A 17607-nucleotide genomic window follows, 5' to 3' on the forward strand; every position below is an offset into this window, starting at 1 on the left:
AGAGCTCTGTGGACTACCGGGGATAAAATGCTGGGCACTCTTCGTTAAAGAATAGCATGTCCTGGGACTTCCCTGGGGTCCATGGTTAAGAATCTGAATGCCAATGCAGGGGACATGGGCTCGATCCCTGGGTGAGGAACGGGATTCCCACATGCCACGAGACAGCTAGGCCCATTCGATGCAACTAGAGAAAGCCCGCATGCTGCAATGCAGAGCCCAAGAACCTCAACAAAAACCCCAAAAAAGAGAAAATCAAAGAATAGAATGTATGCCACATGTTAAAATATAGTGTTGTGAACTACTCTATGCCAGCAGATTCAAAAATATAGACAAATAATACAAATATTTCACTTGTATTCAAAAATTTCACTTGTATTCAAAAATACAAAAATCGGACCATTTTTAAGGAAAATACCAATTATCAAATAGATTCAAGAAAAAATAGAAAACCTGAACAGACTAATGACTCTTCAAGAAATGGAATGAGTTGTCAAATGTATCCTCTCTACAGAGGGCATCAAGCCCAGATGACTTTATGACTAAGTTTTACTGGCTCTTGAGGGCATCTTCCCTCACTGATTCTATTTCCCCCCAAAGACCCATGCTGCCAGAAAACTGTGGAATGTGTACCAAACCCTAAAGCATGAGTGAGACAGCTATGACCAGGCCTGACCCTGCAGTATCACTGGCATCTAAACAGTGCCTTGCCAGGATATTCAATGTGTGTTCCTTGAATTAATGAATAAATGAAAAAACCAAGACAAATCATTAAATGAAGATCATGTATTAGAACTAAATTATTTTGGTATAGGAAAAACAGCTGGTAAAATGGATGGTCTGCCTATTCCTCTTCACTTTTGGCAACAAAGTCAGGTTTGATTGGAAGAGAGGAGACAAATTCAAGTTGGATTGGAAGAGGGGAGTGAAGGAGCCGGCTACCTTCACTGGTTGGGACAACCAGCCAGGACAGCCGCAGGACACTAGTGAACGGGATCCCGAGGAGGAGGGGGTACCTCCCTGGCTGTCCCATTAACACGTCCCAAAGATGTAGGAATTCTTCATTTTGCACCAGGCTTAGCACAGTGCTTGGAAGGTGGGGGCTCTCAGAACATATTTATTCAATGAATGGAAGGAGTAGAGTAGGAGAAGGCCCAGGGTGAGGGCTGGGGAATGAAGAGCTGGAGATGGAAAGCAGCCTCTCATAGGTTTGGCCAGATCTGAGCCCTTTGGACCGGATTCCTCTGCAGTTTACTTCATGGTCTAGCCTGACTTGAAAGGCCTCTGGAGCTCATCCTCCCAGGGTTTCTCAAGGCCAAATGTCGCTCACTGCACATACTGCATCATGCCTTTCCAAAGGCCCCTCCTGGCTCCCAGCCCAAGTGGTCAGATCCCTCCAGTTTCTCCCCCAGCCCTGTCCCCTGCATCAGCTCTTTGTGTATTAGGCCGTCCAGCTTCCTCTTTGATGTTCTTACTCATTGGCTAGCTGCGGGCTTACGAAAACGTCTCCCTCCTCCTCCTTTCCCGGCCTCACCGTCCTCCAAGGAGCCAAAATACACACACTACCCTCCTTTCATCCTTCCCTATAAATCAGCCTTCTCTGGATATACTGAAAGGAAGCTTTTCTGAGTTGGTGGTTTTAATTCCTGGCTTTTGAAAGATCTTACTTGGACCTGGTTTCACATCCTAGCCAGATGGCACTGGTTTCCCATCTGCAGCCCGAAGATGTTGGCTGCCCAACCCATCGGGCTTGTCCGACCTGCTTTCAAGACTCAGGATGGTAAACTAATAAGTACCACACCGCTGGAGTCTTTCAACATGTCAGGAACAGTTATATCACCCTGAAATGGGAAGATGAGGTGAATCAGAAAGGGAAAAGAGGCTACTTAGGAATATGTTAGAGAAGACATACTGTCTTCCACAAACTGGGAAATTTGTAAGTTGAAGTCTAGTACCTCCAAATATGACTGTATCTGGACATGAGGTCTTTTAAGAGGTGACAAAGGTTAGGGCCAACTCTAATCCAATGTGACTGGTGACCTTATAAGCAGAGGCAATGTGGATGCAGTCGGGGTCAGTGGGAAGCCCACGAGAGTTCACAGGGAGCTGACAGTCATCTGCAAACCCAGAGGAGAGGCCTCACTTAACTGAGCAGGACTCCACAGAGACAGACCCTTCCCCCATATCCCCCAGCTCCTCTTTGAAGTACCCAGAGAATAGGATCTCTATGCATATTTCCTGAGTTTTTCAGATGCTAAAAACCACCAAATGGAAGAAATTAACTACCTGATGATCATGAGCAAGCAACCCCCAGACCTCCTGGCACCTAAGGATTGATACTGTTAACCATGCTGCTACTTCACCATCAACCAATAAGAGAATTATGCATGAGCTGATCTCAGACCCTTCCTCACCTGGCCTTTAAAAGCACTTTGCTGAAACCCTTCAGGGAGTTCAGGTGTTTCTTGGGCATGAGCTACCTGGTCTCCTTGTTTAGTCTTGCGATAAACCTTTCTCAGCTTCAGACTCTAACAGTTTTGGGCTTGGGGCTTTACAGTGCCTCAGGCACATGAATTTGCATTTGATAAGATCACCAAGAATCCAGTCCTTGATCTGGGACTTCTAGCCTTCGGAGTCATGAGAAAATAAATTTCTGTCGTTCGGGTCTGTGTCATATTGTTATGGCAGCCCTGGAAACTAATATACAACTCAAGTCTCCATAATATTTCCTCTTAAGAATACATGAAACGTTTATGGGTTGCTTATTTAGGCAATTTTGGAACTAGCTCTCCTTGTATTTTCAGTATCTACGAGTCATTAAATATTTAGACATCAATTTTTTAAGTAAAGATGATCATTGATCATTCTTTATAATAATTTCAAAAGAATATAAAATCTCAATATCTTTTCATATTTTCAGTAGGGACTTGGAAAAAGATACAGAAAATATTTCATCAAATTTGGAAATGATTTGAACTTGCTAAGGAGGAAAAGCGTATTCGTTGAGAATGATGAACCTAAACAAAGAAGGTAAAATTTAATACAAAAAAATGTTAAAGTATTCCACTTAAGCTAAAAAAAAAAGTCTGCTATGTGATACTCAGTTCAGTTCAGTTCAGTCGCTCAGTCGTGTCCGACTCTTTGCGACCCCATGGATCGCAGCACGCCAGGCCTCCCTTTCTAAGCACCTGTAATGAAGGCTTAGTGATTTTTGTTGACTGCAAGCTCTACACTGAATTCACTAAAAAGCTAAGGCAATTTACCTGTAACCATTCTTTCATTCATTCACTTAACACTGCCAGAAGAGAAACCCAGGAATTCGACAAATTCTACGTTGCCAGTCACTAAAAAAGTCCTAGTTTCTCCCTTGCTTAAAAAACATTATTTCAAAGGTTCCTAAGGCAGATTTTTCTTGGAAAGCAAATATTTGGCTTTTTTTTTTTTTTTTTTAAATAGAGGAGAAGGTCCTTATCTTTGGGTTCATTTCTTAATTCTGCAGGCACCTCCCTAGAATCCTGGAATGTGGCGGTTTACAGATGCGATGTTTATTTAACCCCCTGCACAAAGGCCTTTGATATCCCTGAAGCCTGAGGAGGCAATTCATTCCCTGTGCTAATCTGGTGGTGACAAAGTTTCACATGGGAAAAAAAATCTGTTTCCTTAAAAACTCAGGTAATTGGGTCTTCATTTCCTCTTTAAGGTGTTATGGTCTTAATAACAAGTCTAAACTCTGCCATAACACAGCCTTCAGAACCCTTCATGTTCTTTTTTTTTTTTCCAAACTAAACATCCCCAGATCTTTCAACTTTTTTCCACATGCCTTGGCTTCAGGAACATTCCCCAGTCCAGTGGCTCCTCTCTGGAGACGCTTCCTCTTTACTCACCGGTTCATTTGCTCCTTCTCTTGGTGTTCACTGTGTCTGTTGTGTACCTTGCACATTATTAGCGTCGCTGATATAATGCAGACAACGATGCTGGCAATCACTGTCCAGGCTGAAAAGCTGGGGCAGACAGCCTGCTGAAGGGGCGTGTTGTTGGGGCACTATTAATAAATCCCAACTGAGAAATTAGGGCCATTTCCATGGACACTCAAAAGATAAGTTCAATTTGGTTGTCTAGAACAGAGGAGAAGGGTTGCAGAAAAGAATCTGAGCCAAAGGAAATGTAACGTTGGCTTCTCCAACCCCACCTCTGCTGCTCAGTGGTTGCACGATCTTGAGCAAAACATTTAACCTCTCTAAGCCTCAGTTTCTTCATCTGTATAATGGGGATAATAATATTAATACCACGTAGAGGGAAGGGTGAGCTGCCTAGCCCATAGTAGATGCTCTCTCAAAAGGGGCAGCCATCATTAATGTTGTTATTATTATCATCTGGTAGGGAAACCTGGGACTTGATTGGCTCTGGAAGGGTAAGGCGGTATGCTCTGCCCCCCAAGAGCAGCAGCCATCAAAGAGGAGAAAAGAAAAAGTGGCTATGTCACCCACTGAAAGGACATGCACGCATACACACTGCAGGTGCCAAACACACGGGCAAGCTGAGGATCAGACATCCTGGAACTGAGAAGGAAACGAGGGAGGGATGGAAGTGGAGAAGAGATAAAAGAGTTACAGAAAAGGAAGCAGACAGAGTTTACTAGAGAAGGTGAGAGACTCTGTAGAAGAAAGAAAGTCAAGCTACGTATTCATTGGCTAGGAACGTTCTTAACTCTGTGGCTTAAGTCAGATACTATTCTTTTTGGAGCTTCTCGGTATTAATCACAAGATAGGAATGAAGAATTCACCTCATATAGTTTATAACAACTGAATGATAACAGAGATGTTGCTTTATATATAAAACAGGCAGAGAGCGAGGAGATGAGATGTACTTTCTGAGCAGCCGCCATGACAGTCCCTCCGTCGGGTCCGTAATTGGGCCCTGACTATGTCATAGAGGATGCACAGAGGGAGACTGATAAAGGGGGTGTGATCTCACTTCAAAGGGTTTTTTTTTTTAAGCCTTTGCTATACTTAAAAACAATTCGATCAGCTCTGTGCATCAACCTTCATTTTTATAACCAGTTCTGATGATAAAGATGCATGTCGGCCACTGGCTTCTTTAGATGTGTGCTAATCACTGTGCTGTAAGAGGCTTGAGGCTCCCCCCGCTTTGCTAACTCCCCCTGGGTAGGAAAATGCTTGTGGCCTATTCAAAGCCACAGAAAGAGTCGACCCAGATGACAGTTCGCTTGTACTCTGCAGCTGCAATTTTCTCAGCAAATGTTATTCATCCCACACTGTCTCTCTGGTTCATGCTTAGCATCTCTTACTAAGATCCTTTCCTCCTGCCCATCCCCACCCCAACTCCTAGATTTCTCCTCTGCAAAGATTCTCAAACTGAGGTCTCCAGAAATGGCAACTTCCCAAGCCCCAACCCAGGTCTACTGAATCAAGCACTCTGGTCCTGGGAACCAGCAGTCTGTGTGTAATGAGGCTTTCAGAGTTTCTGAGAGGCAGTTAGGCGTGAGGACCAGTGTTCAGTTTCCCGGATCTTACTGTGCACCCTACCCACTACCAACCCCCTGCCTGATTCTACTGCCCCATCCCTTCTATCTTAAAATTTCTCCCTCTCATCCAGAGAGAAGGAAGGAAAGCCAAAGATCGCATTGGGGATGGCAGTGAGAGGAGGTTCACTACCGGGAGCCAGAGAAGGGACAATGAGAAGGCGGGAATAGGTTATGTCACCATGCCCCAGATGAGACATGAAAGATCCCTGACTCCAGCCACCTCCCTTTATAGGTGAATACACTGAACAAGAAAAAGCAGCTTTCCTGGAGTCACGTGCCAAGAGACTGCAACCATGGACAGGAGGATGAAATCAGCCATCTGTATGCCTCATCCTCTCCGTGGTCCAACACCCACAGAGCTTCCACTGTGCAGGGGGACAAAGAGGGGGCTTGAAGTCAGCGACCCCGGTGTGACCTGCAGTAGCAGCAACACCTCCAAAGACTGATGGGCACATCGTGGTCTGCTCAAAACTCCTGGTCAGGGAGCAAGCAAGCTCGAGTATTTCTTTGCTCAAACATACAACTCCTTAGCCACGCATCCTCTGGTGGAGTGGGGTGGGGTTGGGAGGGACAACTTTTCATTCTGGGTTTTCAGAAGTCTGTAGCTCAGCTGGTAAAGAATCCACCTGCCAATGCAGGAGACCCGGTTCGATTCCTCGGTAGGGAAGATCCGCTGGAGAAGGGAATGGCTACCCATTGTGGTGTCTTGGGCTTCCCTGGTGGGCAGACGATAAGAATCTGCCTGCAATGCAGGAGGCCTGGGTTCCATCCCTGGGTTGGGGAGATCCCCTGGAGAAGGGAACAGCTACCCACTCCAGTATTCTGGCCTGAAGAATCCCATGGACAGAGAGCCTGGCGGGCTACAGTCTACAGAGTCACAAAGAGTCAGACATGACTGAGCGACTTTAACTTTCAGATGCCTTAAGAAATTTACCAAATTGCTTTACTTCTCTTCTCCTGGGCTTCCTTGTCTGAAAATGAGATAAACCTATAACCACCTTGCAGCGTTTTGTCTTTTTCACATAGATCCAGTGAGCGGGCCTGTCCCTACCCACAGCAAGGTCTCAGTAAGTGATCGTACCTCCGGAGGTGTCATGAGACATGAAGAACGGTCCCTTCCTTCAAGGGTTTACAATCTGATGCTAAAAACCAGGCAAGTACAAAGATAACCAGAATAGGAATCCTTGGCAGGTGCCATTATTACCCCTCAGAATATATAGCAAAGTGAGTTGACACCTTGGCAGAGGATCTGAGTGCTTGTGGCCCATCCCGGGATGGGAGGGTCCTGCCTGGCTGGCAGGGGGAGGAGGTGGCATTTAGCCTGCCCTTGGCTGAAAATAGTGAAAGGGAAAGTGGAGTCGCTCAGTTGTATCCGACTCTTTGCGACCCCATGGCCTCTAGCCCATCAGGCTCCTCCGTCCACGGGATTTTCCAGGCAAGAGTACTGGAGTGGGTTGCCATTTCCTTCTCCAAGGCTGATAATAAGCCTTACCGAAAGAAAAGAGCCGACTCATTAGAAAAGGCCCTGATGATGGGACAGATTGAGAGCAGGAGGAGAAGGGGACAACAGAGGATGAGATGTTGGATGGCAGCATCGACTCAATGGACATGAGTTTGAGTGAACTCTGGACATGGTGAAGGACAGGGAAGCCTGGTGTGCTGCACTCCATGGGGTCGCAAAGAGTCAGACACGACTGAGCGACTGAACAACAGCAACAAAGGAAAAACACTCCAAGTAAAAGAGGCTAAACAAAGCCCCAGAAAGCTCAAAGGAGACAAAAGTTGTATCCGTGACAGAGCAGCTTCAGGGCATGTTAAGACTGGTGGCCTCAATGGGTCTGTCCTTCCAGAAGCCAAAAGTTCAGATGGCTTCTGGCATCTGCTTTTCTTCCCTCCCTGAGGGTGCCAACAAATGTCAATGAAGGGGATTGTTTCAGGATGTGGAAATTCATTTACTGGCAGCCAGTGCTTGAAAATGTTAATAATTATCAACCTAGGCAAGAACCTCCATTGGCAACACAGAGTAGGGCATTCTTACACTTAATTCCCTAGGCCAGCCAATTCCTTTAGTCACATTGCTAATTTAGGCTTCAGTTCCTTGTTTGAAACATTTCATTTTTTTCTGATGTTCTGAGATCAGGTTTAATTAGAGACGTATGCAAAATTGGAAATAAATGCCTAGTAACGTACTATGCTGGAGAAGGCAATGGCATCCCCCTCCAGTACTCTTGCCTGGAAAATCCCATGGAGGGAGGAGCCTGGTGGGCTACAGTCCATGGGGTCGGTAAGAGTCGGACACAACCGAGAGACTTCACTTTCACTTTTCACTTTCATGCATTGGAGAAGGAAATGGCAACCCACTCCAGTGTTCTTGCCTGGAGAATCCCAGGGACAGGGGAGCCTGGTGGGCTGCCATCTACGGGGTTGCACAGGGTTGGACATGACTGAAGCAACTTAGCAGCAACGTACTATGCCTTCCCAGGAACAGAATCTGAGCCTGTATACTATGAGTTCTTCGATTGTCTTCATTAGCTTATTTTTAAGTAGTGAATTAACTGTTTGGAAGAAATTTTACTAAATTCCATGACCTTTACCCCCTGAACACCTCTGGAATTTTTCCTAGCAGAGTTGAGGGGATGGGAAATCAGCTCCCACCATCTCCTCTCCAACACACTTTGGGGCACCACCTCCCACTTCTCGAACCTACTGTTCTGTTGTCACAAAGTGCTCTTTTAAATCACAAACACGAATTCTTTGCGGGTGCCATTGATCTGAAAGGGGAGTCTACTGCAGGGAAAGGAAAAGCTTTCAAGGTTAGTTAGTAGAAATAAAATGAGCAAGCTTGGTAAATTTAGAAAAGACAGCACATGTCAACAGGACCTCGTAAAAGACAAACAAAACAGGGGAGCCAGGAGGTAGAAGCACACAGACGGTTTGCATGTACTCTCATTCCAAGGGCAACCGGCATCGCCGATACAGTGGGACTTTAGGCAAGGAGAGTTAAGGTTTCCAAAAAGGCTGATATGCCCCCACTGGTGGCCCTGGTGACAGCTCCATCCCCATATGACCATGATACAATAAAGAGAAAAGTGTGCAGACGCAGAGCAGGCGGTAATTAGGAGTGGGAGCAACATTACTTCCAGCTAGCACCACTCTGAAGGGAACTTAGGAGGGAGTCTGGGAGGGGACAGGTGGCACTGAGGCAGGAGAGGTACAGAGGGAAGAATCTAACAGCTTGCATGAGCTTAGCTTTGCATATAGCTCACCCTGGGTGTCCCTGGTGGCTCAGGTGGTAAAGAGTCTGCCTGCAATGTGGGAGACCCAGGTTTGATCCCCGGGTTGGGAAGATCCCCTAGAGAAGGAAATGGCACCCCACTGCAGTACTCTTGCCTGCAGAACTCCATGGAGAGAGGAGCCAGGTGGGCTACAGTCCATAGGGTTGCAAAGAGCCGGACACACGCACGCACGCAGCACACCCTGCTTAGGCTGTCCAGGCGGCTCAGCGGGTAGAAAGGGAATCGGCAGTGATCACCACCGTTGCCAGTTTCAAGTCCTCCAGGGCTCCCACCTCTGCAGCACAAAGCCCAGACTTTTTGTTGGCGCCCCCAAGGTCCTAAGTTACCTAGTTCCTACCTCCTCTGGGTGGTCCTGATGGCTTCATCAGCCCCCACCTCCATGCTCCATCCCCATTCCTTTCCTGGCCCCTCATCTCCCAGCTTCACACAGTCTCAACTTTCCCTGGAATGCTCCCCTAAACCAGCCACTTTCAACATGTGGTTTGGAGACCCCCACCAGAGGGTCCATGAAATCAAAACTATTTTTGTAACAACGCTAATGTTTGCCTTTTATACTCTCTCTTAGGTGTGTATATAGTTCAAAATGTATACTGAGGTGGTTTTAGAGTCCACACTACTATTAATCTTGAAGAAACCATCATTTGTCCAGTTTTGGTGTCATGTCAAAGAAGAATATCCATACTCATTTAAATGGTTATTACGATTAAGTTCTTCCTTTTTCTGACTACATATCTGTGCGAGGCTATATTTTCTTCAAGTAACACAACCCAAACAGTATTTCATGACAGACTGAATGGATGAGAAATGAGAATCCAGGTGTCTTTAATTAAGCTAGACATGAAGCAGAGCTGCAAAAATGTAAAATCCTCCATTCTTCTCATAATATTTTTATTTTGAAAGTATTATTATACAAATATTTTTATTTGCATTATGCATCAGGTTTTGTGTTTATTGAAGCGAAGTGAAAGTCGCTCAGTCATGTCCGATTCTTTGCGACTCCACGGACTATATATAGTCCATGGAATTCTCCAGGCCAGAATACTGGAAAGGGTAGCCTTTCCTTTCTCCAAGGGATCTTCCCAGCCCAGGAATTGAACCCAGGTCTGCCGCATTGTAGGCAGATTCTTTACCAGCTGAGCCACCAGGGAAACTCTGTGTGTTTATTTACTGTTATTTTAAAATTAATTAATATTTTTATAGTTTTCCTTTCCAATTTCTCTTTTAAACTTTATTTATTATTTTTGGCTGCACGGGGTCTTCACTGCAGTGCGTGGGCATCTCACTGTGGTTGGTTCTCTTGTTGCAGTGTGTTGGCTCACTAGCTGTGGCTACCGGGCTCTGGAGTTCGGGCTCAGTAGTTAAGGCGCATGTTGCTCCGTGACACGTGGACTCTTCCGAGACCAGGGATTGAACCTCTATCCCCTGCATTGGCAGGTGGATTCTCTTTTGTTGATGTTGCAAAGAGTTGGACACAACTGAGTGCTCACACATGCATCCACGCCACTCTATAAGTTGTCTGACTCTTTTGCGAGACCTCATGGACTATAGCCCACCAGGCTCCTCTGTCCATGGAATTCTCCAGACAAGAATACTAGAGTGGGTCACCATTTCCTTCTCCAGGGGATCTTTCTGACCCAGGGATTGAATCAGAGTCTCCTGCCTTGAGGCATTGGCAGGCATATTCTTTACTGCTGAGCCACCAGGGAGGCCCAGCAGGTGGATTCTTAACCACTGACCCACCAAGGAAGTCCCTCCATTTCAATTTCTGATCCAGTAAACCTCAGTAGACTTAACCCACAAAAACAAAAGCTCTTTGGGACTCTCGATAATTTTTGAGTGTACAAAGGTCCTGAGACCCAAAAAGTTGAGACCCACTTTCTTAAACTGAGCCAACAGCAGGCAGAGTAGAGCTGTAACTTAGCTGTGCCTCTACTATTGCACACACATTCCACCAAGTTAATGACCTTTTCACACGTCTGTCTTCCCCACTGCATGTGTACTTCTTGGTTGCACTTTAACCCCCTCAAGTCTGGCACAGAGCAGAAATTCCAGATAAATGAATGAAGTAGAAGGTAAGCCCTCTGGACACACATCACGGACTACCACCTGAGTGACATCCAAACATCTATAGGAAGGTAGAAAAATATCTGCATTATTTTTTTAATAGGCTTGAGTTGTTACCCAGCCTCTCACTTGAATTTAGATATAAATTTTAAAAAAAAATCAGAAAATTCAAATGAAAAATTAGCCTAAGAAACAAGTCTGCTTCTACTCTGTTAAACATTCAGAGACAGTCATGCAAGCAAGTAATTGGTGAAATACACCATGCAGTGGATATCACAAATCCAGCCATCAAAACAGCGGTCAGGGCAGGGACTCCAAGGAGCAGAGCTTCTCCATCTTTGTTTGCCGTCAAAGGTAGACGGAAAGCAGATGGCACTAGAGAATCCAGGCCAGCACGGTGGTGTTTGCCTTCAGTTTCGTGGTTCGCACTCACTCCCCATGTTCCCAAGTCAAGCTGCCCTCCCGCACATCAGGGAGTGGCCACGCCATTCCTTGGGGGGCAGAGGGGTGTCATATCCTACCCCCTCTTCGTCCCTGACACATTCTCCTGCAAAATCAGAAAAGCGGAAAGGGAGGATGCTAGACTCAGGGTTGATGCCCTTAGCAAAACAGGATCTCTTATGTGCGAAGACCAGGAGGTTTCTATTTCAGAGCCTGAGAGAGCAGTGAATGCTAACCACTAGGGGAGGCCCAGTGTCTGTATGTGGGGGGAGGTGAGAGTGTGTGAGCGTGTGTGCCTATGTGCATGTGTGTGTATCAGAAAGTATGTGTTGGGGGAAGAGAGAGAGGCAGGGAGTAGGCACAGAGACAGCTAATACCAAGAGGTGCCTGTATGCTCTTCTGGCTAAGTGTGGGGTGGTTCATTCCAAAAACAGCCCCATTGGAAACCCGACTGTATAATCACTGCTGCTGATCTAGGAATCAGGCATTTCGAGCTCTCTCTCTCTCCCTCTCACACACTCACACACCTATGTCACCTCTCTGTCTAGATAGATGGATGATAGATAGATATGTTTATCATATGATGATGTATGTTTATCATCTTGAAACATTTTTAAAAAGCCCTTTAATCAGTATACTAAACATCCCCCAGTCCTGTCCACATTTGCAGAAATCATATGTTTATGTCACTATGGAAACAGATTCTCAGGAGACTGAAAGACATAGAGGGCCAGCATCCTTGGGGTCATTGCTTATAGCACCATAAAGATGCTGACCTCTCAGGACAGAGCTTCTGGCTCCTCTGGTCTCCTGTCATTTCAGATGCTGAGGCAACCAGACACACAGCAGTTCTCTCAGTGGCCGTCGGAGGGGGTCAGATTTTAGGGGCTGGCCAACAAGATGCCAACATGAAACACAGTTCTGGAGGGACTTCTCTGGAGGTCCAGTGGTTCAGACTTATTTCACTACATAGGCACAGATTTGATCTCTGGTTGGGGAACTAAGATCCTGCATGCCATGTAGCAAAAAAAAAAAACACCCACAGTTTTGGAGCATAACTTCATGGAATGATGGTTGTGGGGAAGCTTTCATTCATTGCATACCTGTAATTCACATATATTCATTACCAGGCCTTCTTCTCACAAAGATCAGTGTTAGCATTCCCATTTTATGGATGAGGAGACTGAACCTCAGAAAGGTTACATGGCCCAAGTGTACCCACTTGGTCAGCACCAGGGCCAGGTTTACGAAGCCAGGTCTATGCCAAAACCACCATCTTGCCACTGGCCAGCCTTCCTGTTCCCCCGGAATCCTCGGCCTTCCAGAGCCCACGTTCAGAACCAGGCCCATTCCTCTATATCTTATGTGTTCCCTTTCTCTTGAAGAAAGAAAAAAATTCGCCTGAAGGAAACACGTTCACTTGGAGAGAAACACAGACCTCTGACATATTTCTAATTCCTGATTCCATCTCTCTTTCGTGCCAGCTTCCACCTTCCACAAACTTGCTCTTCTTCCCAAGGTGCCAGGTAGGGAAGCATCATCAATACAGATCAGCAGCCAGACCCAAGAAAACATTTTTACAACACCCTTGTCCGGGTAAGTCCAACCAGGACCTTTTCAGATGAAAACCCATTCCCTTGCTTACTGGAGAAAAGTCAGGAGCTTCAGATTAAATGGAAAGTTTTGCAATAGAAGAGGTTTTCACTTGAAAACCAATGTACAACCACATCCTCAACGCAGGATGACTCCCTACCAACGAGATGCCCTCTCCCCCAGCACACCCAAAGTGGGCACCCAGGGCGGGCCCTCACCCCCATCGGAGGCCCGCCCTCGACCACCTCGGCCTGTTTCTGGGGCGGAGCCCCGCCCACCCGTCACTCACCCAGGAGGGCCGTCTGAGGGTGGGTCCGAGCGTGTCGCCCTCTGGAGATGGATCTGGGAGGAGGCCGCCGCTCCCTGGCCTCAGCGGGGAGGAGGAGGAGGGTCGGTCCGAAGAGCAGCAGACAGCAGCCCACCAGCATCTTCTCCATCTTCAGGAAGAGGAAGAGGGGCTAGGCTGTGACAGACACAACGGGAGAAGAGGGCTGGGTGAGGTTTCCGGGTCTCCCTGAACCCGACAAGCCGTAGACCACCGCTCCCTCCCCGCCCCTGCCTTTCCCGTCAGACGTGCCGCTGGTACTTAAGATGCCGTTTGTGTGTGTGACCCTCAGACCCCACTGGTAGGTTCTTGCATGGTCTGAGCAGGGCGTGCATAGTTGGAATTTTTCGCCACTTTGGTCACCATAAGATTGAACGGAAAACTTGGGGGGAAAAAAATCTACCCTGAAGTTTCTTTTCAATTAAGTTCATTTTCAGTTATTCGTAGTCACATTCTATATCCTGGATTTGAAAAAGGGAAATCTCCACCCGAGGAGTCCAAGTAACAATATTTTCTTAGTCTAATAATGGTGGATGGCAGGAATTAATCTGTATGTTTCCCAAGGAATTCACATACGGTTGCAATAAGTTAACATGACTTAGCCTCCCAGCCTCCCTCCCACATAGGTCTCTTAAGAGGGAGCGTGGTTCAGTGGTTAAAGGCTTGAACTCTGGCACCAAACTCCCGGGCTCTGGATTCTGGCTCTGACACTTGCTAACTGTGTGCGACCTTGGGCAAGCTACTTAACCTCCCCATGCCATGTGGGAATATGGGATAATATTAGTTAATTGAGTGACTTAATTCATGTAACTGATGCATTCAGGATAGTGTTTGGCACACATGGGGAGGTAGGGACAAGCAAGCAAGCAAGCAAAAGTGTTAGGAGACCAGAGAAGAACAGCTCTCAGATGCAGAAAGAATTTTAGCCCTGAGTTGAGTTTCAGATATCCACAGAGGCGAGGGAGTTTCAATTGGAGTAGCACACTCTTGACCAGACTTGAACCGTTTTCCGTGCTGGTCCTGCAGAGTAGCCACTGTTGAAGGCTCTGGAGAAAAGATTCTGAGCAGGGAAGTGACGTGATCAGATCCAGGCTTTCCCAGGCTGGCCACTGTCAGTGCCTCACGTGAGATGAGGAAGGCACTTGCCATGTGGTGAATGATATGGCCTTTTCTGCCTGGCAAACCCTCACGGAGAAGGCAGTGTCCTGGGACTAGGTTTAAATTGTTTTTCTTCTAGTTTCAGTCACCACGATGGATGTCATAAGCAATTTATTAATTTACACAAATTAGTGGGGAGGAGGGAATATTTAAGGAGGAACAACATTTAAGGAAGACCATCTGCCTGTAAAGTTTCTTTACTAAGTCCTCATCTTGTACTCTTGCCTGGAGGATCCCAGGGACGGCAGAGCCTGGTGGGCTGCCGTCTATGGGGTCGCACAGAGTCAGACACGACTGAAGCGACTTAGCAGCAGCAGCAGCAGCATCTTGTGCTTGGCCATTTCATCCAACTGATTTCATCTAATCCTCATACCAATCAGAATTACTGTTTCTACTTTTTAGAGATGAGGAAACTGAGGCTCAGAGAAGTTTAGTAACGTGACTGAGCTCACCCAGCTAAAATAAGTAGCAAAGAAGGGATTCAAACCCAGGGTAAGCGGCTAATTTACCAATTCACCAATTCACCATTTAACAGAAAACTTGGCTAGCTGCAAGTCAAGTCCCCAGAAGTCAATTCATGAAAAGGCATAGCTGTTTCACCGTCAGAGGTGGGATCAGGGCAGGACAAGGGCAGGGATCACTTCCCAAAACGTGGGGGAAAACAAAAAACAAAAAACACCTTAATAATTCAGTGAACTGTTTGTTCAGCAAGCTGCTTTCAGGAATTGACCTGGAGATGAACCTAGGCCTGTCGACCTTCAAAGACCACAGTTTTTCACACTTGCTGTGTTGCACTAGCTCACTTTTCACTCTGCCTTAAGGTTCCATTAAAAATAGCAGATGTTTACTCAGCTTACTATGTGCCAGGCATTGAGCCAAGTGTTTTAAATGTATTAAGCCATTTAATTCTTACAGTAAGTAGTTAAATAATTTACCTAAGGTTATGCAGGTGATAAAGGGGTGAAGCTCCAGAGCATTGCTAGTTCATTATGGATAACTATGCCCACCCCTTATAACAAAATAAAACTCTTTACTAACCGGTCCCTTTTCATAGCTTAACCTGTGAGGTTCCTTTTTAGAAAAGGAGAAAAAAGATTTTCCCTCTGTCTCTGATCCTAAATCTACTGTTTATTTCAAGTTTCCTTGGTTTTATCAATTCTAAGTGTATTATGTCATTTATATGTGATTTATTATTTTAGTGATGGTCTCCTTCTTCCCATACGCGCAAAATACACATTTATTTTTTTCAAAATATATACAACATGCTCTCAAAGGTCCACGTCCATCCCGACACATCTGGAATTAAATCCAAACATTTAGAACACATTGTGGTGGATAATTATCATTTTCAAAAAACAAACACCATTTCATGTGGCTTGGGTTTACTGTGGATTTTAAGAGGTGTTTGCATTTTCGAGTTGCCATTGCTAACCAGAAGGCCCTGGAGATATGTGAGGGATAGGGAGTTGAGAATAAACAGAACTGGGCTTCCCTGGTGGTCCAGTGGTTAAGAATCTGCCTGCCAATTCAGGAGACATGGGTTCGATCCCTGCTGTGGAAGATTCCACTTACCGAGGGACGACTAAGCCTGAAAGCTGAGCAACTACTGAAGCCAAAGCACCCTAGAGCCTGTGCTCTGCAACAAAAGAAGGCACCGCACTGGGTGAGGAGAAGCCTGTGCACCAAAAGCAAAGGGTGCAGCTGGAAAAGCTCGCCCCAACTAGAGAAAGCCCACGAGCAGCAGCGAAGACCCAATGCAGCCATAGTAAATAAATTTTAAAAAAAGAATAAACAGAACTAAACATTTCTAGTTGTCTAACCCTGAGCAAGTTACTTTACCTCTCTCTGCCGCAGTTTCCTCATCTTTAAACTGGGGATAATAAAGATACCTGGTTGTTGTATGAATTAAATAAGCTCCAGTGGAAACAGTGTCAGACTTTATTTTGGGGGGGCTCCAAGATCACTGCAGATGGTTGATTGCAGCCATGAAATTAAAAGACGCTTACTCCTTGGAAGGAAAGTTATGACCAACCTAGATAGCATATTCAAAAGCAGAGACATTACTTTGCCAACAAAGGTCCGTCTGGTCAAGGCTATGGTTTTTCCAGTGGTCATGTATGGATATGAGAGTTGGACTGTGAAGAAAGCTGAGCATTGAAGAATTGATGCTTTTGAACTGTGGTGTTGGAGAAGGCTCTTGAGAGTCCCTTGGCCTGCAAGGAGATCCAACCAGTCCATTCTGAAGGAGATCAGCCCTGGGTGTTCTTTGGAAGGAATGATGCTAAAGCTGAAACTCCAGGACTTTGGCCACCTCATGCGAAGAGTTGACTCATTGGAAAAGACTCTGATGCTGGGAGGGATTGGGGGCAGGAGGAGAAGGGGACGACAGAGGATGAGATGGCTGGATGGCATCACCAACTCGATGGATGTAAGTTTGAGTGAACTCCGGAGTTGGTGATGGACAGGGAGGCCTGGCGTGTTGCAGTTCATGGGGTCGCAGAGTCGGACACAACTGAGTAACTGAACTGAACTGAACTGATACAAAGCACATAGAATGAGGTGGCAGGTGGGAGGGAGGTTCAAGAGGACGGGGACATATGGCAGATTCATGTTGATACATGGCAGAAACCAACACAATATTGCAAGGCAATTATCCTCCAATTAAAACGAAATAAACTTTAAAAATAAAGCACATAGAATACTGCCTGGTACATAGTAAGTGTCCAAAAAGTGACAGCTACTTTTTATTCTTATTATCATTATGCCATCAAACCAATTAATATGAAGTGCACACTGTTAATTTTGTCATACTGAGCCATTTAATGTACCTTATATTAACTTTGATGCTGACTTATGACTACTGTAATAAAACAATGACACACAAATCCATAATTTAAAAATATAAGTTAGTATCTTAAAGTATTTAAAACTTTCTTTCTACAGAGTGAAATAATGCCACTTAGAGTAACACGGATGGACCTAGAGATCATCATACTGAGGTGAAGTCAGAAAGAGAAAGACAATATCATATGATACCACTCATATGTGGAATTTAAGATATGACACAGGGGACGCATCTACGAAACAAACAGACCCACAGAAGAGAGAACACATTTGTGCTTGCCAATGGGGAGAGGAGTGGACGGGCTTAGGATCAGCAGATGCAAACTACTATGTATAGACTGGGT

At 45.7% G+C, this 17607-nt stretch overlaps 1 protein-coding gene across 2 annotated transcripts in view; it reads right to left on the bottom strand.

Moving 5' to 3' along the window:
- Nucleotides 1-13488, bottom strand: part of MATN2 (matrilin 2) — a 147214-nt gene extending 133726 nt beyond the window's left edge. For both annotated transcript variants that reach the window (XM_040261013.1, XM_040261012.1), the window contains exon 1: nt 13226-13488. In XM_040261013.1, coding sequence (XP_040116947.1) covers nt 13226-13373 — 148 coding nt within the window. In that variant the 5' untranslated portion in view covers nt 13374-13488. The remainder of the gene's footprint in view (nt 1-13225) is intronic.
- Between the last annotated feature and the right edge of the window lie 4119 nt (nt 13489-17607).

The sequence above is a fragment of the Oryx dammah genome, unplaced genomic scaffold, assembly GCF_014754425.2.
Source record: "Oryx dammah isolate SB20612 unplaced genomic scaffold, SCBI_Odam_1.1 HiC_scaffold_19, whole genome shotgun sequence".
NCBI lineage: Eukaryota > Metazoa > Chordata > Mammalia > Artiodactyla > Bovidae > Oryx > Oryx dammah.